Below are 22,559 nucleotides of genomic sequence, written 5' to 3'. Positions count from 1 at the left end.
GTTGTTGGCCCCCGTACTGAGAGTCCTCTGATCTGGGTGCATGATGTCTCCATACCCTCATCTTGGAGCTGCCGAACTCCCCACCCCCACCCAGCATGGAGCATGGTGTCTGCCCTTCAGCAGGTGCTGGGGCGGTGGGGAGCACTGAGCCAGGCAGGAATTCCCAAGCCCTGAAGGCCTCGGAATTCCTGAGACACAGCAAGGCAGATTGTGTCGAGTTGCAGGCTGTGATCCATTACTGAGCCATGAAGTCAGATCAGATCCGGAGGCTGAGGCCAGAGTGTGATGGAGCACATCACCCATAGCGTGGTAATACTGCTTTGGGACTTTTATTTCAGTGTTACGTAGACATACAGATACATGTACTGGGTTGTGATGTAAAAGTGTATTATTTCTCACTGTGGGTCATGATGAAGAAATGCCGGAAGCCAGTCCCTTGAGTTGTCCTGCAGAGATCTGGGCCCTGTCCTCAGCCAGCCTCGCCGCATGTCCCCCGCAGCTCACACTGCCAGCCACATAGTACAGTCCCCACTCTGCTCTTCTCCATCCATGTCTCTGTCCTTCATGGTCACCACCGTCTGCATCCTCCTGGCGACTGGTGGGGCTGGAGTGAGGACGGGCAGGGAGGCTTGGCTGAGGGGTCAGTAGATGACAGGTTCAGTGCCACCTGTTTATCCCCAGGTAAACACCCTACTGGCCTGCACTCTGAGTCTGCAAGTCCCTCCTTTTGTCTTATCATTTTCTCTGCCTGTGGCCCCCCTACCCACCCCCAAGGCCGCCAGTGTGGGCCAGGTTCAGGTGAAGGTGGAGTAGTGTAGATCAAGGGGCCTCCACCTTCCCCAGCTGGCCCCGGGGCACACACAGCAGCAGATGGGCGGCTTCCTGCGTCCTGGAGATAAGCCTACCAGGACACAGGTGTTTTCTCTAGGCTCCCGAGAGGAAGAAGAGGATTTGTAGCTTAGAGTATTTATGCGGGCAGCAGCGAGTTATAGGTTTCTGGGCTATGGGATGGTTCTGATACTTTCCCAACCAGGAAGTGGTGTGTGTGTGCTTCTAGGTTTCTTTAGACAAGACCACCTGTGGGAAAGCAGGCTCTGGAGAAGACAGAAGAGCTACCACGATGAACGAGGCGCAGGCCCTGCCCTCAGGCTGCTTCCGGGGGGGTGAGGGAGGTGTGAGTGGAGGCAGGTGGTAAACTCCCACATCAAAGAGAAGTCACAGTCAGGACACCTACCATGTCAGGGGGAGGATCCGGGCAGAGGGTGGCTGGCCCTGTGTCCTTGTGAGGTGGGGCTCCCTGGAGAGCCCGGGGAGGGTTGCAGAGTGAAGGATCACTCCTCCTGCAAAAACCCGGCAGCCGGCTCTCTGGCAGCTGTCCCCCGTGACTTGAAGGTGGATGCGGGAGCCACATTAAGTCCGCAGTAAAGCTCGATCCTGCCTAGCGGTTCGTCATACGCCCGGAACATGCGGGGGTGCGGGGGAAGATCAAGTTCTTAGGAGACTTCAATTTGCGAAGCAGGGGACTTTTTCAGTTAAGCTAGAATCAATTTTCCATAAGCTGCAGTTCACTGGGGGGTTTTTCCCAGCGTTCCAGAGAGAGAGCCAGAGATCAGAGGAAAACAAGCTCTTGCAAAGAATATAATCGAGCAAGAGCACTTTGAAGGAAAACACGGGTGTCTGCATCACACAGGTTCGCTTTGGGCCACAGCCCAAAGGTCTCCAGGGTCTCCGTTTTTAACAGGAGACCTAGGCGGGGACAGCAGTGTGTTCCCTGAGAATCTGTGCCTTCCTCCCCACCTCCTGGCTTTAGTCTTTGGTGTAGTTTATCCGGGCCATACGCCCAGTTCATCCTGCCCATACGCCCAGGTCATCCTGCCCTCATGCTGCTTCACTTCTTACCATCGAGGCCAGTATTTCTGAGTGGGGTCTTTTCGAAGCCCCGAGAACTTGTTAGAAATGCACATTCTCTGGCCCCAGACCTCCTCAATCAGAAGTGGGGGGAGGGAGAGGAGGCAATCTGTGTTCACCAGCCCCCACCCCACAGGCGATACGGATGCAGCCCCCACTGCCCAGGCTCTGGCTTCTCAAAGTGTCGTCCACCGACCCACAGCGTTGGCACCACCTGGGAGCTTGTTAGAAGCACAGACCCCAGGCCCGTCCTCTGGAGTCAGAATCTGCACCTGAGCGAGATCCCCGAGTGGTTTCTGTGCACAATGCAAGCTGGTCCGGGCCGTTCCCTAAAGCACCAGGTGCCATCTCAGGGCCGCTGTCTGTGCTGTCGGGCCCCCCTGCGCCCACTCCAAGCACAATTGCTCTTTAAGCCTCGCAGAATCCCACAGGGTGAATGCCACAGACCCCACATTCGAAGCCCCCTGGAGTGCTGGCTAAAAAGGAAGGCTCCCAGGTCCTCTGTCAGACCTGCTGAATCAGAATTTCTGTGGATGGGCCCAGGGTCTCCGTTTTTAACAGGAGACCTAGGCGGGGACAGCAGTGTGTTCACTGAGAATTTGTGCCCTCCTCCCCACCTCCTGGCTTTAGTCTTTGGTGTAGTTTATCCGGGCCATACGCCAACCCTCAGATGTAAGGTTTCCACAGGTACGGGATGCTGGTCCTGCAGGACGAGGATGGGAGTGGGGGCACCGTGGGGACTTGGAGGGAGCACAGCTGGCCCGAAGGATCACTGGCATCCCTGCCGTGGCCCAGTGCGTCACAGGGGGCCTGGGCCGCCCCCTTCTCTGGCAGGCAGGGGCGGGCAGCCCTCCCAGGGAGCCACAGCTTCTTTCTGGCCGTCATCAAGAGAAGAGGTCCTCCCGAACACAGCCTCTGCTGTCCTCCTAGGCTGGGGGCACAGATGCCCACCAAGACCTCAGGATCGCCCTCCCTCAGTGTTCACCTGGCTGTTCCAGCCTCGCCCTGTCCCACAGAAGAAATCGAGCAGCGTCACGGGGGCAGAGGGGACGCAGCTTTGTTTCCCTCGGGGGGGCTCTAGCAAGCTGCCTGTCGTGAGGGCTTCTACAGGCTCTGCTTGCGCTCGGAGCTCACCTGTGGCGGGTGTAGGGTGGTAGTGCTGACTTCCATGTGCTGCAGGAGGGGTGCGCATGAGGGTGGGCAGAGGAGGACTTCCCGGAGGAGGGGGACTGAGTGGGACTGGTCCTTCTCTACAGCACCGCCCCCGTCCCTCTAGTGGGAGGAGAGGGACGTCTTACTAGTTCTTCCCCTGGAATCCAGAAAAAAATTTTTTTAAGTTTATTTATTTTGGGAGAGAGAGAGAGAGAGCGAGCAGGGGAGGGGCAGAGAGAGGGAGACAGAGAATCCCAAGCAGTCTCCGTGCTGTCAGCCCAGAGCCTGACACTTGACCTGAACCAAAACCAAGAGTTGGACATTCAACTGACTGGGCCACCTGGGTGCCCCCAAAAAATGTTTTTTAAGCAGAGAAAACCCTGGAGGAGCAGAAGTGGAAATAATACTCTATATGATCTAAAGAGACAAAAGTGCACAAACTTCTCATAACCTCACAACTAGCATGCCTAGCATGGCTCCTCGGTAATCACCTTGTTTAATTTGCCCAAGCCTCTCTTCTAGACGGGAGGTGTTATCCCCACTCAACAGCTGAGAAGAGAGGCTCACGGAAGGCAAGCCGCCTGCACTGGGACGTGGTGGAGGCAGAGTGTTTGGTCATCCCGGCCCACAGGTGCCACATGAGGCATGGCTGGGTGCAGAGGGATGGCTCTCCCGCACCGGCCTCGCTCAGCCCTGGAAAGAGTGCTGGAGCTGCAGAGATGCTCTCCCTCGGAGAGGGCACGCCGCAGGGTCTCATTAGCTGGTGGTCGGCAAGAGGCTGATTAGCAAACGTAATTCCTGCAGCTGTGAAGGGTGTCAGCCCCTGAGACAGGTCAAAGCTGAGAAGCTGGCCTCCTGGTCCCCTTCCCTACACAGCTGCCAGGCTCTCCTGGGGGTGGGGGCTGGTCTCATCTGAAGAGGGATTAGTAAGTGGTGTGCCCCGAGTGCCAGCAAGCTGCTCTGTGGGCAGCCTGTGCCCAGAGCTGTAAAAGTCACTTGCGAAATCAGCAAGTTGTATCTTGTGAGGTCCTCCATTTTCCACCTCTTACCATGTGAGGTTTAGCCAAGGCCATGGTCCCGGCTGATCAGAATTTGCCAGGCCAGGGAGAGACCATGCCAAGGCCTCAAGGGATTTGAGAGGTCAGGCTTGCTGCCCACCCTGCAGACCAAGCAACGCTCAATGTGATGAGGAAGCAGCACGTGAAGAATCTCGGCCAAAACAAATGCTTCTGGACACAGGGCCCCACCTCCTGGCAGACGAGGCAGTGGCGTAAATGGGGGCTTGGGTTGCAGCTTTCCAGGGCAGGTGCCTTCGTCTGCCAGTGCCGGCTGCCCTCCCAACTTCCCCGGGGCCCAAGACTCTGCTTGAACCATAAGCACAGAAGGCTTCTTAGAGTTTCCCCAGGCTTGCCTGCCTGCCTGCCTGCCTTCGCTCTGCACAGAAGGGCGAGATCACCCCGTGGTGATAACAAAAGCAGAAGTCAGGGCAGACTCCTCTTGCACCTCCTTCTGCTCCTCTCCTGGTGGTCAGGGGCCCCCTCTGAGGTAGAGAGCCTCTGAATTGGACTCCACTCACCCCCTGACCGTGGTCCCATCTTCTCCCCTCTCCTTCGGGTTCTCAGAGTTTCATAGCAGAAAAGGCACAGGTCCAAGGCTCCATTTATATCTTTTGCATGAACACATCCCCTCCCCTCTGCACACCTCTGTTTCATCCCTGCTCCAGCGTGGGAAGGACAGTTCCACCCTTTGGAGCTGGTGTCAGGATCCGCTGTCGTCACTTCCCACCAGCTGCTTGTCCTGCCCTTCAGCCAACCTGGAGTCCTGGCCACGTGCTGGTGCTCAGCCTCCTCCCTCACCCCCTGCCCTCCAGCCTCCTGGGCCTCTTGCACTTACCCAGGGACCAGGACAGAGGAGGCAGGGGACATTGCTAAAGGGTTGGGAAGAGGCTAATTGGTGGGCCACAGCATCCAGGGCAGGGCTCAGCTGGCTAAGAAAGGCTTGCCAAAGCTGTCCTTCCAGAGGACCCTGAGTGGCCAGCCCCCGGCAGAATTGTGGCACTCACCCATGTCCTGGGGAGCCTACCTCCTTTCCCCTACCAGATCCACACACCCTGAAGCCAGCTGCTCTGCCATCCCTGGTCCTACTGTGGCTTCCAGGGAGGACGAGATTAGAGACAGGACGTGGTAGCTGAGAAGAGGGAATGATCACTGTGTGCAGGCTTTAAGCCTGGCAGGGATTTGACTAGGCTGGCAGGTCTGGGAGGACCCTTTTCTCCTGAGCCTGGGTCTAGGGCTCCACACCTGTCTGAGGGAAAATGTAGCAGATCCCTTCCCTGGGCACTGGGTGCGGACTTCCTTGAGCACAGCTGGCTGAGAGCAGCCTGAGCCTGACCCTGTCCCCTCCCCTCCAAGCACTGTCAGGAGTCCCTGGGGGAGAATGACTTGCCCTCAAGGTGGCAGCTGTCTGAGCACCATGGCAGAATGCTATCTCCCAGAATGCCCTTGTCCCATGTGACAGAGTAGCAGGCTTTGCCCATGGGCAGCAAGCAGTAGGTGCGGACATCCCTCGAACTGGCAAGCAGCTTGGAGAGGTAATCATCACAGAGGGCAGGGAACGCTGGCCACCCATGGAGCCAGGATGAGGGACGGGCTGGAAGTAAACAGGCTTTAGCAACAATTAGTGCAAGTTAGATGTGGCCCCCAGATGTGATGACAGGGGCAGGGGGAGCTTCTGTTTGCAAGCCCTGCTCATGTGTCTGCCCAAAGAGAACGAGCAAGTGGATCTCTCGGCAAAAGATCTCTCACACACTTTGTGTCTGCCCAAACAGAATGGCATTCTCTGTGCCAGCCACTGAGTGGTAAAGCCTTGATTATTTTAAACCTCCAATTATCCAGGATGCTCTTGGCATTCTGTTGGTGGCACACAGGCGAACAGCAAGCAGAGTTGTTTGATGTTCATCTAAAACAAAACACTTGCACGCTCCATTAGGCAGCTGGCCAGTCTCCAGCCAGTCTTCTGTCCCTGTCCAGAGTGCTGGAGAGGAGCTCCTATGCTCCACAGCTCAGAGCTCACGGAACAAGGCTTGCGAGAGGATACGCACAAATTCGGGAGTGGAAGTGTCCATTCATTTGCCAGTGGTCATTTTCTGATGGAATGGCTTGCTGTGTGGTAGACACAGTGCTAGAGACAGAGATGGGAAGGACAGCTCTGTTCCCTGGTCTCCCGGGGCCTGTGGCATGGTCAGTTACACCAGCTGATACTCAGTGACCAGTAACTTCACATCCGGTCCCCTCTAAGCGGTTTTCGAGTATGTTCTTGTTTAATCCTCATGACAGCCTTATGAGGCAGGCACTGTTATTCTCCCCAGGTGAGGAGACCAAGGCATAGGGAAGTTAAGTACTTGGCCATGGTCAGGCTCTGCCGAGGCTGAGAGCCAGGGTTCCAGCCCCAGCAGGTTTGCTCCAACACTCCAGCTATTCAGGACAGTGTATAGGGAGAGATTTTTGCACTTAGCTGCGGGGAAATAGAAAGCCACAAGAGAGAGTTCCAGGTAAAGCACATAACTTTGGTTGGAAGGAAGCTCCCTTGGAGTGGAGAGAAGGGTGTAAGGTGATGAGGCAGGCCTCCCCAGATCGTGTAGGCTGTCAGCCTCGCTCCTGACAGCTCTGCCTCACCCAGCAGGACAGACCGGCAGCTCCCTGGGATGGAAGGCTACACGAGTACCTTCACCAGATTCTCTCATTAAGCCTCATCAGGGTACATCTGGCAGCGCCCGAGCCAGCTGTACTCAGACCATCTGGGGAGCTTTTAAAAACCCTCATGTCCGGAGGCGCCTGGGTGGCTCAGTTAGTTGAGCATCCGACTTCGGCTCAGGTCATGATCTCACGGTTCGTGGGTTCGAGCTCCACATTGGGCTCTGTGCTGGCAGCTCAGAGCCTGGAGCCTGCTTCAGATTCTGTGTCTCCTTCTCTCTCTGCCCTTCTCCTGCTCACGCTATGTCTCTGTCTCTCAAAAATAAGTAAACATTTAAAAAAATTAAGAAAATAAAAACACAAAACCCTCATGTCCTGACCACACTCCATGCCCGTTAAATCAGAATCTCTCGTGGTGAGCTTGGGGCTTGAAGATTCTTTTCAAACTCCCCCAATGGTTCCAGTGTGCAGGCATGGTAGAACCACTGAGCCAGAACCTTCCATCAGCACCTGAATTCCATCGTGAAGAAGCCGTAACCTTCCTCCTCCTCCCCGTGTCTGTCGTCTGTGCATGTCTGTAGCTGTATCACAGCCTGGCCCTGACCGGGGAGCTTGGCTGGCAGGGTCGCAGGGGTGTGCTCTGTGGACTTGCATCTGCCTCTTGGGGCTCTCCTTTCACACTGACCCTACTGTCTGTCCCCCTGGACCTTGAGCATGGCGTCCCACTGCCCCAGTGCCCACTAGACCCTCTCTCATCCCTGTAGCACACAGCATGGGTATCTGGCGTTTCCAGAGGCAGCTAAGGCAAAGGCAACTGAGGACATACGGATAACCAAACAGTGGGCCACTCCCAAAGTACAAGTTTATGCCAGAGAATCCTAGCTGAAGTGGGGAGATGGCCTGAACTCTGGCAATTTTCTGTGGTCCCGCCGGGGAGGACGGCTCTCCGGCGATGTGCCGGCAGTGCTCAGTCAGGTTCGGTGGCCTCACCTTAGTAGCTTGAACTTGGCCATGGTGGGAGTATTTACACTACAGAAAATCAGTAAGTGCTACAAATCGGATTTTTCCCACCTCAGGAAGTGGATTGTTCAACATTAGCCAGCACACCACTGCTCACGTCTGCCCACTGCCTTGCTATCACTGGCGACATGGCCACTCTCTCCCACCAGCACCTTCAGCTTGTTTTGTTTTCTTGAAGGTGGTTTCCCTGCCCGGTGTGGGGAGGGGGACTACCGAGCTCATTCTTACCTGGTGGGTATCTTAGGAGCTCTTCTTATTTTTCCAATAGTAAGGGAGGCCTTAATTCTCTGACAGTGGTCCTAAATCTGAGCAGAAGAGTTTGTAAAGTTAGCATCAGCAACCTTCATTTCCAAAGTGGGGAAAAGAATTTTCAGAGGAGCCATTTTCCTGCCTGACCCTTACCACACACACAGCAATTAGGCAATTCTGGTCTCCCACTCCAGTGATAAGTGCGCTTACACTGCAGGCTGGAGAGAGGGAGGGAGGGAGAGTTGAGCACAGAATTGTCATTCTTTAGGCATTTGAAAGAACTAAAAGAGACCTGGAACAGCCTGGGGTGGTGGGTGCGGTGGGGGTGGCAGTTCTGGAGGGGGGGGTCTTCCAGTGGCCCATGCAAGAGGGGTTGTGGGGGGAGAACAGACTTCAGCAGGGTGGAAGGGTAGCACAGCAGAGCAAAGACCGGAAGTCTGACCAGGAAGATAAATGCCAGGCAAGGGCCAGGCAATTTGATTTACCTTTTAGCTGTCCCCAGAGCAGCCAGTAAGACTGTGTTACTTATTTATGAGAATTGTTATGACCCGCCTTTGATCGTCTGTCAGAGCCCGGCCGAGGAGTGGGCTCTGCTGGCCAGCCTGGGGACGTGGAGGAGGGAATCTTAGCGGGGACTTTTCTCCTCCTCTGTTTTTCTTTCTCCAGAGCTTGTTGTGAAGGAGAAAACAGAGTGTGTCTAGGTTCATTAATGGATCTTTTTTTTTTTGAGTCCAGTTGACACATAATATTACATTAGTTTTAGGTGTTCATTATAGTGATTCGATTCAACAAGTCTACATGTCACGCTCTTCTCTGCTCACCACGGGGCAAGCTACCGTCTGGCACCGTATAGTGCTGTTACAGTAGCAGATTCTTTTTTTTTTAATGTTTGTTTATTTTTGAGAGAGAGAACATGAGCAGGGGAGGGACAAAGAGAGAGGAAGACACAGAATCCGAGGCAGGCTCCAGGCTCTGAGATGTCAGCACAGAGCTTGATGTGGGGCTCGAACTCACAAACCTCGAGATGGTGACCTGAGCTGAAGTCAGACACTTAATTGACTGAGCCACCCAGGCGCCCCACAGTAGTGGATTCTGAAAACACTCTGTGCTCCGCATCCTCTCCCTGAGGTGCCTACCGAAATCTCCACAGCTTGGTAACCTGATACTCCTTGGGGAGTACATCATGGTCCCCTTCATAATGGCCCCTGTGACCCCATGAGGCCGAAGACCATTTTATAGATGAGAGTTGGAGGTTCAGGGAGGTTAAAGGGCCTGCCTGAGGTTGCACAACTTCTTTTTTAAGTTTTTTTATTTTGGGGGGGCTGCAGAGGGCAGAGAGGGAAAGAATCCCAAGCAGGCTGACAGCACAGAGACTGACGAGAGGCCTGAACCCACAAACTATGAGATCATGACCTGAACCGAAATCAAGAGTCAGACGCTAAACCAACTGAGCCACCCAGGTGCCCCGAGGTTGGAGCTGCCCAGGTGCCCCCGAGGTTGCACAACTTTAAATGGCAGGTCCGAGATTAAGGCCTGGGTCCCTTCCCTGTCCAACCCCCCAGATGGCCTGCCTTTCAGCAGGGGTCTTTGATCTTCTGATCCCACAGTGGTCCCTAAGGGCCATGAGCTCAGCCTGCGGGATCATCAGGGGCCTGCACTGTCGTCTGTGCCTCCTGAGGGCAGGGGCTGCTTCTGTGTTCTTCCCACACCTGCTCCCCGCCTCCCACCCCTGCTAGGATGCTCGGACCAGGGTTCTGCGGGGAGGGGTAGGCGCAGTCACTGCCCCTGCCTGTCTCCTTACAAGCCTTCCGGACCCAGCCATGAGTGAGAAATGCGCATGTGAATGTGATTCTCTGTCCAGCCAGGTTACCATAGTGTGCCTGCTTGTCTCTTGGGGCATTTTGAGTGGGGCCACGAAGCTCGGCCTAGCTTAGCACAGCATACTTTATCTTAGTTGGTTATGTTTCCAAGCACCGAGTGTGTGTCAAGGCTGAGGAATGGGGACAGGCCTGGCTGCTGGGCGAGCCTGGATTCTCGAGCATGAATGTGGCCACAGTCACCTGGAAAGGCTAAGTCGGCCGCCGGGGCACCGCCCACAGGCCTGTGGCACAGCCCCTGCATCTTTCCCCAGCACCTCTGGTGCCACTGTGAGGAGGTGTCCCACAGGTGCAGACTCCACACTCCTCAGAGTTTTGGAAAATCAGGAATTCTGGCCAGAAGGAGATCATCCAGGTCAGAGGTGGGACAGCCCACCCAGCCCGCCACAGGGTATGGGCCCCATGCTTAGTTTCTAAGCTGCCACAGAAACCAGAGAACTTGTGCCCTGGGCCACCAGGATAGGGAGCCTCGGACCCTAATCCTAGAAGAGACCTTAGATGCCATGGGGCCCAGCCCCACTCAAAGCAAGAATCCGAGGCCTCTGGTCCTGGCTGGGTTCTCTCTGTGCTGGGCGGCTCCCTCAGTACCCTTGGCCACTTCTCTGAGCCCAGACCCCTGCTCCTCTCAGGGCCCTTTTAGACTGTGGGTTGCCACACGTATGAAGAACAGCACTCGGAGTGCACATGCTTATCATCCTGTCTCTCACAGGTCCCCCCGGCTCAGGACAAGTTTGCCAGGCAGTAGTGCTAATGATTATCGAAGTAAGGTCAAGCTGACCTTAGGGAAGTAATTTCCTCTAAATACTGCCCACTCTGAGTCCGCTTTTACTGATTACTGTAAGCTGCCACAGACATAGGCAAGAGTCTGGGATGTCTGTCTGCAGCGGAAAGAGGGTCAGACAGGGCCTGGTGGCACCGGCTGCAGCTGCGGGAGGTGACAGGAAGGTGCAGGGGACTGTGTCCCACCCATGCTGCACTTAACCGAGTTGAGTCCAGCTTGGGGTCCTTCTTCTCTACTATGGGCCTCCGTGTGGCTTTAGGCCTCACCGTGGAAGCTCATTACCATCACAACCATGCACTTGGGGCTCGGAAGAGTCAGAGGAGCATTCTTCTGGCTTCATAAAAGGGCTCTAGGGGCATCTGAGTGGCTGAGTCAGTTAAGTGTACAACTCTTGGTTTCACCTCAGGTTCATAAGGTCAGGCCCCCTGTGGGGCTTCGTGGTGACAGTACAGAGCCTGCATGGGATTCCATCTCACTCCCTCTCTCTCTCTGCCCCTCTCCTGCTTGTATGTACTCTCTCTCAAAATAAATAAATAAACAAAAAAAAAGAATTCTAGAAGTCCCATCCTACATTCTGCAGCCACAGGCTGGGAGATGAAGCAGCCCCAGAACGCCTTGTGGACACTGCGTCTCATCATCTGTAATAGTGAAGGTTGAAAACAGCCTGAGGGTCCCTCTCCATACCATGGCGACCATGTAGTCATAAAGGTGTCGCTGACTTGAGCCTGAAAAGGTGTTTACAGTCCATCATCGAAGAAAGCACATTGCAGCACAGTGTCTAGGAGGCCATTTCTGGAACTCTAGACACACTTCCACGCACGTGCATACTGAAGACACAGTAAGGCCCTACACCAACACGCTACCAGTGATTGGCTCTAGGGGCTGGGCCATGGCTGATTTTGGTTTTGCTCATCAGTGTTTTCTCATTTTCTAAGTTGGATGGCTGGTGCCGAAGGGCCTGTGACCTATAACAGCCTTGGTCCATAGACACCTGGTCCTGACTGGCGTATGTGCCCAGAATGGGTCAGGCCAGGGGAAGGGTCCCAACGCTTGACCGTACTGTGGTCAGAGTCGCTTAAGCAAGTGGTGGTGACAGTGGAGCCCAGCGCAGTCCCAGGCCTGAATGAACTTATGAGCTAGTTTAGGAGGCAGAACATTCATTCCTTCATTCATTCATCCAGCACAGAGTTGTTGAGCCCTGTGGGCCCCGTGCTAGGTACTGCATTTACAGGGTGAACAAGCACGTTCATTGGTCGCAGAACACGATACAGGATACGCGCCTGGTGTCAAGTGTTAGGGGAGTTTGGTTGTACATTGGAGGGAAAGACAGGAGGTAGCCCGAGCAGGAATACGAGGGTCAGCAGGACATCGCCGGATGGTGATGAGGGCATGGCCCACCAGAGAGGGGAGAATGGAGGCCCTCTTCCTCTCCAGCTGCGCCCACGTCCAGAGACTGGCTTCTGTTACCTCCACGACACTATGTGCCTTGGGGGCCATGGGAAGCTTTTTTAACCTCTCCAGGTTTCTGTTTCCCCATCCACAAAATGCAGATCACTACATATCCTGAACCACCCCCAAGCCATCTAGGTCTCTTCTCAGGATGCTGGGAACATAAATTTTCCTCTTTAAGCCTTATCCAGAAACTTCCAGTTGGCCCCTGGGGCTTGTTGCTTCCTAGCTTGGCTGCTTCAGCTCGTTGACTCTGCTGTTTTTGACACAGTCCGCTGGCCCCCTTCCTCCTTCCTCCATGCTGCTTATATGATTTGGGCAGCTGAGTCAGGGGGGAGTCACAGCAAATCCCAGCTCTGCACCTGAGGCAGCATCACTGTTTGTCAGCAGAGTGGTCCGGAGAGCACCGCAGACCCTGGAGAGGCCGGCCCCACCGTAGATTTGGAAAGGACAGCCCGGAGCTCGGGCAGCACTGCTGTCTCTAGGCCGGAGTCGTGGGGATTTGCTCCAAGGCTGGGCCACACCTGTCTTCATGTCATGCCCAGCAGACCCGCGAGGCAGGGGCGTCATGGAAAGACCCCTCCCTCCTGCCCCGCTCTCATGAGCACCAGTCACTCTTCAGGCCCCGGGCGTCCCTGGCCCAGGGATGGAGTCAAGAGTCCAGAGATAGAAAAGTCCTAGTCCAACCCCCTCTGGAGAAACTGAGGCAGGACCAGCAGTCCCCAGGGGCAGGTGGGGAGAAGGGGTGACTTAGCAGCTCCGACCTCAGCCCCCATCTCTGAAGTGAGGCCATATTGACAGTCGAGGCTATGTTGCCCACAGCCCGGGGCCCAGCCCTTAGCGGGCTGTTCCATGACACCTGCCTGTCCTGAGTTCCATCTGGGGGCTGCAGGGCTGGTGGGTGGAGACCAGCTCTGGCCTTGGCCTTACCCCACAGTATTGTGGGACTCAACCCAGGGATCTGGGGATCAGGAGCCGTCCTGCCTTCGCTCTTTACTGTCTTGGTGACCCTGGGCCCTGTCAAAGAAAAGACAGTGATGAAAGCAGTAAAAACAGATTTTATTCTGTACCATTACAATAGGAGAGAAGAGACCACAGTGCAGAACAGGCTCGAGCCCCAGGGCAGCGTGGGCACGTGGGGATCGATGGCCATGGAGCAGGGTGGGGGGCGGTGGGCGGAAATTACAAAGAGGAGGTAGCAAGGGGTGAGTGAGGCTGAAGTGACCTCATGGGATTCTTGCTGCAGGCGGGCCAGGGTGGGCAGAACCCATCCGGGGTAGAGGACGACAAGATGTCAAGGGTAGAGGATCCTGGCTAAACCAGTTTAGCAGGATTCTAAACTAAACTATGAGAGTCGAACACAGAAGCACAAAAGTCAGGCTTTTAATTGCAATGGAAAAATTCAGGGAAGCCGAAGTAAAATTAGAGCATCTTTGTCATCACCAAGGATCTGAGGGTCAGTTTCCTTATCTACAAAATGAGTTATTATGAGAAACCAGCTACCACAGGGCCTCAAATAACAGTTCCCAGAAGCAGCCGCCTTTGCTGAGCCCATTTACACAAGGTGCTCAACCTCCCTGGGCCTTGATGTCCTTCTGTGTCACGTGGGGGTTACAATACCCTGTGAAATGACTTTAGCTCTTAAAAGCCCAGTGCAAAGGGGTTTCCTAACTGGGTGATCTGGGGCAAAGAGCATGGTATGTGACCCCTCTCCCACCCACACATTGCTGGCTGTGTTGGTGGCCATGACCATGACAGATCAGCTGCTAATTAGTGAAGAAGGTAAAGGTTCCAAGTAGCCATTTTCTTCCCAGACTTTTTTTTTTTTTAAACATTTCTTTATTTTTGAAAGAGACAGAGTGAGAGCATGGGAGGAGCAGAGAGAGAGAGAGGGAGACACAGAATCTGAAGCAGGCTCCAGGCTCTGAGCTGTCAGCACAGAGCCCGACACAGGGCTTGAACTCATGAACTGTGAGATCATGACCTGAGCCAATGTCAGATGCTTAACCGACTGAGACTGAGCCCCGCAGGCCCCCATCTTCCCAGTCATTATCGATAGGGGAAGTGCACTTGGAAGCCCCTGCCGCAGGACCCCAGCTGCTGAGTGGTGGGGAGCAGAGGCAGCAGGCAGCGTGGAACCATTAGCATCCACATGAGCACCGTGTAGGCGCTGCGTGTGTTCCTCTTACTTCCGCCCTCCCAGGAGTAAGTCTCCTCCCACCTCGGCTTCTGGAAAAGCCTTGTCTTTGCCTCCTTCTCTACCCGATGGGCTCTGGGTCCCTCCACCACCTCCTTCAGTGTCCGTGTCTTCTCTTCTATCACATAGGCTCCAACCTGTAGGACAGGTAATGACCAGCCCCACCTGCCACACTGGCGATTCCAGGACAGAGAAAATCCTCTGCCTTCAGGAGCTTAAGAGTTTTCTGTGCCACCAGGCTTGGCGCACAAGGCCATGGATGAGGCCACGTGCTGACAAACAGAGCTGGGCCCTCAGGGCGCTAAGAGCCAGGTCCTCAAAGGCACCAAGGGAGGGCGAGCTCCTGGCTGCCTGTTCCAGCCCTGTGACGCCTTGTACGTGCCTCCTCTGGACTCTGAGTGGGTCTCCGTCTCAGCCGTCAGCCCGGCTACCCAGTGGCTGGTGACCTGGGTCAAAGTAGCTTCCTCCCACTGTGCCTCAGTTTCCAACTTCCTCCCAGCTCTCATGGTCTCTCTGCCATAATCTGTACAGCTCCTGGCCAGCAACCCACCAAAATGAGGACGGCTCTCCCAGCAGAGGCCACAGGGGCTGCATTGGGGCTTCTAACGTTTTCTGAGTGGTGGTGAAGGGCCCAGGAAGGCTGTGGCGCTTTCCGGGGGAAACCTCGGGCTCAGCGCCTCTGCCCTGCCCATGATCTCCCATCCAGGTCATCTCCTGGTGGCTCCGGCCCGCTGCTGGCCGAGCTCTGGGGCTGACATCTTCATGCTCCGGAGCCGTGGGGCTTGTCTTCGGGGATGGGGGTGGTGCTCGGCCGCTGTGCGTAATGCAGGCACCAGAGCCGGGAGAGGAGCAAGGGCTCTACACCAGCCGCTGGGCGCCAAAGCACTGTGCGGGCTCGCTGCACACACCAGCCGAGCACTGAGCAGGCACACTGCCCACAGTCCTCCCCTTGCTTTCACCTTCTCCCTGCTTTTCACAGGCAAGAACGCTCAGATCCAGAGATCCTGCCTGGGGCAACAGTCAGTCACTGGAACAGCTAGTCTTTCCTTCCTTCCTCCTTGCCTCCCTCCCTTCCATTTATTTATTTTGAGAGAAAGAGCACAAGCAGGGGAGGCGCAGAGAAAAAGAGAGACAGAATCCCAGGCAAGCTCCTGGTGATCAGCACAGAGCCCGATGTAGAGTTTGAACAAAAATATTGTGAGATCATGACCTGAGCTGAAATCAAGAGTGAGACGCTTAGCCCACTGAGCCACCCAGGTGTCCCTAGTCTTAGTGTTTCTGATTCCAAAGCTCTGTTTAGCATAGTAACCATCTCCCCCACCACACCCCCACCACACACACAAAATCACATAAAATAAAGAATGAGGGGGGAGCATGTTCACCTGAAGAATGTTCTGGGCTACATGTTTCAGAAGTCTTTTCATGGACAAGAAGGGGCAGGTGTGTCTGCACTGTGACCCAGCACAGAACAAGGAGGCGTGGGAGCTTCTGGGACAAATCTGAGAAATCTCCAGGAAACCCTTGCTCTCAGAGCAGATCAGCAGGGATGCCATGCTTGCCATGGAGGGCTTAGAAGGCTCAGAGATTCTGTACCCCTGGCTTTTCTCAGAGGGGGAGTCCTAGTGCTCTGGGACGGCGCTATTCCTGGCTGGGTGGCCCAGTAAGCTGTGAGTGTCCAGGTCAGAAAGCTACCCACCTCTGCTGAGTCCCAGGAAGTCCTCAGGGGAAGGCTGTTCTGTCTCCTGTTCCTCAGGGCACTGTGGACGGTTCTCATGGCTGGTGGGGAGTTGGAGGAATGGATGCCAGGCTGGAGGGCCAGATGGGAGGTGGCTAGGAAAATCAGCTGCCCTGGCTTCATATCTCAGCACCTTCCAGCTCATGACCGTGGCCAGGTTACCTAACCTCTCCGTGATTTTCCTCATCTATAAAGTGGAGGTAACAATGGTACTCAGCCACGCAGCTGTTGTCGGCGTTGAGAAACTTAACATGAAGAGCTGAAATCACCAAACACTTGACACTGGCACTTGTTAGTTAAACAAAAAAATAACCTTCAGCAATAGAACTCGACCCAATGCAGAGATCCCAGACCCTTGCAAACTCCCACTTTGTGGGAGCATCTTGGGCTAACGGCCTTGGGGAGAAGAGGCCCCCTTGGGTGCTGAGTCACCTGCTGATTCAGGTTGAAGGCCTCTGGGTTGCTTTCTCCCCTCCCATGGCCACCTACACTGGACCTGGATTCCATAGGCTGCCGTGAAAGAGCTGGCAGCCCTTGATTGGCAGTCTTTACTGAGCCTCAGTTTCCTCATCTGTAAAGTGGACTGAGGAACACCTGTGGTGCTCTAGCCCATGGCTCTGGGAAGGATCAGATACGGAAGTGCTTTGTAAACTGGAGTGACAAGCACACAGCGGCCTCCCCTTCCCTGTCTCCCAGAAGAGCTCGGGGGAGCTGTGTCCCAGTTACCAAGTCCACAGGAGAGGAGAATATAGCCTTCAGAGGATTCAGTCGTGGGGGTACTTTCCAAAGGGTAGACCGCAGAGCCCAATGTGGGCCCCCCTCACCCTCTTCCTGTGCTGTGGGGCCCCAGGCACTGCCCTCCCCTCACTGCGAAGCTGCAGGGCATGGGGAGGGAAGAAGACTGCCAAACACTGCTGAAGGTCAGGGGCCCATCAGCACGGAGGTTGGGGCGGGCAGGCCCAGGCAGCCTCATTTGAAGGCCTAGGGACAGCAGGTGGCTGGAGCTCCTGGTACACCCTGCATGGCTTCTAGAGAGCAATGAGGTGAAGGGGACACACGTGTCCTTTGGCAGAGCAATCAGCCCTCCTGCGGGACGTACATCCAAAGACATTGTCATGGTCACCCTTAAGGACAGAGGCTGCCTGGCTGTCCATCACTGGCAGAGTAGAGTGACAGAGTGTGGTGAGGACATGGGATGGTGTTCTAGGCAACACCATCCAAAGCAGATCAATCAGATGTATGCAGGACCTCGTGGTGGCTTGTAAAACATGGTTTGGTCACCAGCACTGTTTGTCCTGGGCACTGCTACCCTTCCCACTGAGAGCAAGATGGCCGGCGCCGGGGCTGGGGCAGCAATGCCTCAAGAGGAGCCCTGCTGCAAAGTCAGGAAGTGCATCTAAAGATTACAGCGTGGGGTGGAGGGGGGCTTGTCAAAAGACTCTGGAGCCAAAGTGGAGGGCCTCCCACTGGCCAAACCTGGGGCAGTTTGAGTGCCAAGATGATGAAATACACCGAAGAACTATAAACCACTGGAAAAACAGGAATCCATATCGATAATAAATAGATAAGTGGGGGAGCAGGGAAGGCTCTGGCCTGTGGCACAGTGTTGCGGGGCTGTTGGAGTTGGGAAGTCCATTCACAACCATGGTAAAGAACAGATTAGATAAGAGTCAGCAGGTGTTTAATCTAGAGATGATGGGTTTTAATTTTGATGAGTAGGATATTGCACGCTCTTAAACTGTGTCCCCACAGACCTCTGCATAGCAAGGGAGGAAAAAAGATAAAACAGTAATTATACAGTGGTGAAATCACCTGAACTGGGTGATGACACTTAAGATCAGTTACGAAGGACAGATGGGTGATACCCCAAGACCACACCACCTCTGCAGTCTTTCAGCCGAAGCAGCAGATAAACACAAACTGTGGGACTCTCTTTTAACAATTTAAAAAAAAATAGGCTTTACATCCAATGTGGGGCTTAAACTCATGACCCTGAGATCAAGGGTCACATGCTCTATTGACTGAACCAGCCAGGCACCCCCAAAAGAGATGATGTTCGTGATATCCTACCAAAGTGTTGATGTCATAAAAATAAATGAGTCCAAAGAGGACAACTAAATGCAATACCTGAGCCTGTATTGGACCCTGCACTGGAGGGGGGGGGGGCACTGCAGCAAGGACATGATTAGGTCCCCTGAGAAAACAGACATGGACCGTATGCTAGGTAAGCATTCTCTCCATGTAAACTCATGAAGTCAACAGCTGTAGTTACTGCAGAGAATGTCTTTATTCTTAGGAAATACACAGTGAAGTAGGGATAAAGGGCCAGATACATGTATATTACCCTCAAGTCAGAAAAAAGGTGTGTGTGTGTGTGGAGAGAGAGAGTGAGCAGGCATAGGCACAAATGATACAGCAAAGAGGGTAAAATGGTAACAATTGGTGAATCTTGGAAAGGTATGTGATACTCTCTGTACTGTTTTTGCCTTTACAACTTCCTACAAGTAAGAAATTATTTCCAAGTAAAAAGGTACAATGTAACTTGACAAAATAATATTTAAAATGTTCCCAGGTAAAAATATTCTTACACCGAAGGTCTGAAGCCAGACACGGTCACAGAAAGTTGGTTTCATTTGCCCAGGGATACACAGCTAGAAGATGGCAGAGCTGGGATTTGAACCCAGGTGGCTTGGAACGTTCTCTAAAGCACAACATGGCCTCTGCTAAGGAGACTCCCCCACAGTGCTCCAAAGTGGGGAACAGAAACAGAGTGGGTGTTCATCACGGCTCCCTGGGCCCAGTGGGAGGGCCTGGCTCCTGGCAGGCAGGCCCTGCAGGCCCTCACGTTGCAGACTGCCTGCAGAGCCGTGCCCTCAGCCTGGCCCCTTCCTCCCTGCACTCCTGCAGTCTTTTTAAGAACTTGGATTCCTGTCTGAGCTCAGCTAATGAGTTTGGGGCCTTCGGTTGCCTTGAGTAAGTCACTGAATTTCTCTGGGCCCCAGTTCCTTTTCACAGTAGTATCTGATGTTCATCAAGTGCTCGGCGGGGTACATCTCTCCCATTTGTCCTCAGGCGCCTGGTGAGGTGTGTCCTGTAATATTATTAAGGTGTGAGGGATTTGCTCACAGTTGTTAACATGGCCTACAGGATCTTGACCTGAAGACTGAGTGATCCTAAAGGTTGAGTGTGAGACTGTGTAGTGTTAGCAACAGTGTGTACAGCTGCTGCCTTGTTCTTTTTTTTTTTAAATTGAGGTCAATTTCATGTAACACAAAATTAGCCTTTTATGTAGAATTATTTTCAAAATTTTTTTAATGTTCACTTATTTTTGAGAGAGAGAGACAGAGAACGAATTGGGGAGGAGCAGAGAGAGAGAGGGAGACACGGAATCCGAAGCAGGCTCCAGGTTCTGAGCTGTCAGCCCAGAGACCAACGTGGGGCTTGAACTCATGAACCGTGAGATCATGACCTGAGTTGAAGTCGGACGCTCATCCTACTGAGCCACCCAGGTGCCCCTTGTTGATTTATTTTTAAGTAGGCTTCACGCCCCACACAGAGCCCAGCACAGAGCTTGAAGTCACAACCATGAATTCAAGACCTGAGCTGAGATCACGAGTTAGACACTTAACCAATTGAGCCACCTAGGCTCCCCATGAAATTAGCCACTTGAAGTGTCCAGTTTAGTGGCATTCAGAACATTCACAGTGTTCTGCAGCCTTCGCTTTATCTAGTTCCAAAGTGTACTTTCCTCACCCCAAAGGAGAGCCTGCCCACATTTCCAGCCCCCAGCAACCACTAGCTACTGTCTGTCTCCATGGAGTTGCCTGTTCTGGGCCTTTCCTATAAATGGAATCCTACCCAGTGTGACCTTTTGTATCTGGCTTCTTTCATTCAGCCTAATGTTTCTGGGATTCATCCAATCATGGCGTCTATCCATGCTCTCTTCCTTTTTATGGCTGAATGGCGTTCTGCTCTTCGGGTATAACCACATTTAGTTTATCCTCCCTCCATTGGCTGCTGTCAGTAGTGTTGCGTGAACATTCGTGCACAGATATTTGTTTTATGTTCCTGTTTTCAGTTGTCCCAGTCCTACCCAGAAGCGGCTTTGCTGATATAAATGTCAGTCCTTTCCCTGAACGTGGTTGCAGTGGGGTGATGGGCCCCGAGGGCCCCTCAAACCGGGCTGGGAGCCAGCAGCTAAGCCCCGAGTTCGGTGGGCGATGGAGAGCTGGGCCGGCGTCTTCCTGTTCCCTACCTACCTGGGCCCCACCTAACCTGCCCTCTCTCCTCACAGACGTCCCCGTGGAGAAGCTGGCCACCATGTCCTCCTTGCACAGCGTCAACCTCCGCTCCAACCCACTGAACGCGGAGGTGCGCGCCATCGCCCCGCCGCTCATCAAGTTCCACATGCTCGTGTCTCCCGAGGGCGCACGGGCCCCTCCACCTTAAGCCTCCCTCCTCGTGCCCACCCAGCAAGGGGCAGAGGCCAGGCCCCATGGGAGGTGGAGCCCGGGGAGCTGGGGTGGGTGGTGGGAGGGGTGCAGCCGGCCCCGGATAGATAGCTTAGAGCAATAGCGGGCCCTTCGATGCCCAGCCGGAGGAGCTGAGGTGGGGCCGGAGCCCGGAGCTCAAGGCTTCTGTGCACACTTGGGCAGAACCCCCACCCTCTCTGAGCCCTGTTACTTGGGGAATGTGGGCAGTGGATGAGAGAGCCTTTGCCTCCTTCGAGCTCCTTGGAGGCTTTTTGGGCAACGGATGCCCTTAAGTTACCTCCAAATCATTTGGCACCTTCTGAGCCCACAGACCACCATCGCTGAGGGCTTTCTGTGTCCCTGTGGGTTGAGGCCTTATTTCCGGTGTTGAGAACCAGCCTCTGCCCCGAGAGGAACAGAAGACGGCCTCCACCCCTGTATTGTTTCCTGAGGACTGGCCCTCGTGAGGCCCTCCTCGGCCCCGTCTGCAGCCACATGGGCCTCTGGATTGGGAGGAGCCGGTGCCAGGAGTCATGGGAAAGCTGTGGGAAGATCGTGGCCCTGGGCTCTGGCCAGAGCTGAGAATGTGTATATAGGAGCCCAAGGCCCACCAGGCCAGGAGCCTGGCGGAGCAAATCAGGCCTGCCCTGGCCTTCTTCATGATTAAGAAATCAGCGGCCTAGGAAGTTCAGAGGACAAACCCGGTGTGCCTGGCATCACCCCTTGAGCCCCAGGAGAGGAGGCCTGAGGGGCAAAGACAGTTGTGCCGCCACCCAAAGCCCTGAGGACCTCGTCATTTCTGGACTCTCCACCTGGAGTCTAGGATATGGCCACGCCATAGGGCTGTCTGCCGTCCCTGTTTGCCCAGGACGGAGGGGTTTCCTGGGCCACAGGACATCTGCGCTACCACTGGGACAGTGCCTGGCAAACAGGGACAGCTGGTTTCCTGCCAGGAGAGGGCCTGGGGCTCTTGAAACCTGATAACGTCTGTGTATTGGAGAATCTCTGATCTCTCCACCCCCCAGGTATCTACCTCCCGTCTAGCCATCTGCCGAACAAGCAGACTCACAGTCCATCTGGCCTGTACCTCTGTCTTGGTCAGGAGACACCGGAGGCTGCAGGACTTGGGACAGGACAGGCCACCAAACCCGACATCCATGCACTGGTAGCCAGTCTTCCACTCCCAGGACTGAACCACTCCCAGCCCAGACCTGCGCTCCCCTACCCAGGGCCCCCCCACCCCTCTGGGCACAGACTGTTGACCACCACCGCTGGCCCATTGCTGAGTGAGGACTGCCATCCAGGCTGGCCTGGCCTCACCTGCTCTGTGTCCTGGATCGGGCTTACTCCTTGGCAAAGAAGAGGTGCACTTTTCTGGTCCCCACAAAGGTGCGGTATGGCCAGGGCCTTGCAGCCCAAAGTATGGTCTTTGGACCAGTGGCACTGGCATCCTTGGGAACTTGTTAGAAATGCAGAATCCCAAGCCCCACCCCCAACCTACAGAATCAGAACCTGCATTCAGCAAGATCCCTAGGTAATTCCTGTAAGCACTTTACCGTTGGAGGAGGAAAGACTTAGGGGTGACCCTGGGGCTGGGGTTCTCAGCCCTCCCCCTGCTGCTCCAGGGCTCTGAGTCTATGCTCCTCCCCCTCCCCTAAATTAGCTCTAGGAGACCCTGGGCCTTAGATCTTTTCACAGTGTGTGTGACTCTCCTGGTGAAGGGACTGCCCTGAGGTCACCAGGATATGCCCATCCGGGTTTCGCTGGCCCTCTGGACGCTGCCTTTCCGGTTAACTTCTGCATCCCCAGCTCCTGCTTTATTTAGGTCCTCACATAGGCCTATTGAGGCCCTTTGCAGGAGTTGCTTCTGGAAGTTCTTTCCTACTCTGCTTGGAGAGTTTGCCCCTGCCTGTCTGGGAAAGCTTGGGCAGTCAGAGAATCCCCCCGAATCAGAGCCCACAGTGTGAATGAGCCCTTAGCTTCAGTCTGCAATAAAGAACGCATTGGTTTCATCTGCCTGATTGGCG

General features: G+C 54.6%; 1 protein-coding gene across 2 annotated transcripts in view; it reads left to right on the top strand.

Moving 5' to 3' along the window:
- The window catches only part of LRRC20 (leucine rich repeat containing 20), an 89,403-nt gene that overhangs the window by 61,362 nt on the left and 5,482 nt on the right, over positions 1–22,559 (top strand). The window contains exon 5 of one of the 2 annotated variants that reach the window (XM_029931821.1): positions 20,355–22,546. The exons of the other annotated variant lie outside the window; for it this stretch is intronic. Coding sequence (XP_029787681.1) covers positions 20,355–20,509 — 155 coding nt within the window. The 3' untranslated portion in view covers positions 20,510–22,546. Of the gene's footprint in view, positions 1–20,354; positions 22,547–22,559 lie in introns of those variants that run through there. 2 annotated transcript variants of the gene reach the window in all.

This window comes from Suricata suricatta, chromosome 2 (assembly GCF_006229205.1).
Source record: "Suricata suricatta isolate VVHF042 chromosome 2, meerkat_22Aug2017_6uvM2_HiC, whole genome shotgun sequence".
Taxonomy (NCBI): domain Eukaryota; kingdom Metazoa; phylum Chordata; class Mammalia; order Carnivora; family Herpestidae; genus Suricata; species Suricata suricatta.
The sequence above is the reverse complement of the archived record's forward strand: the minus strand, read 5'-3'. Positions and strand labels throughout refer to the sequence as shown.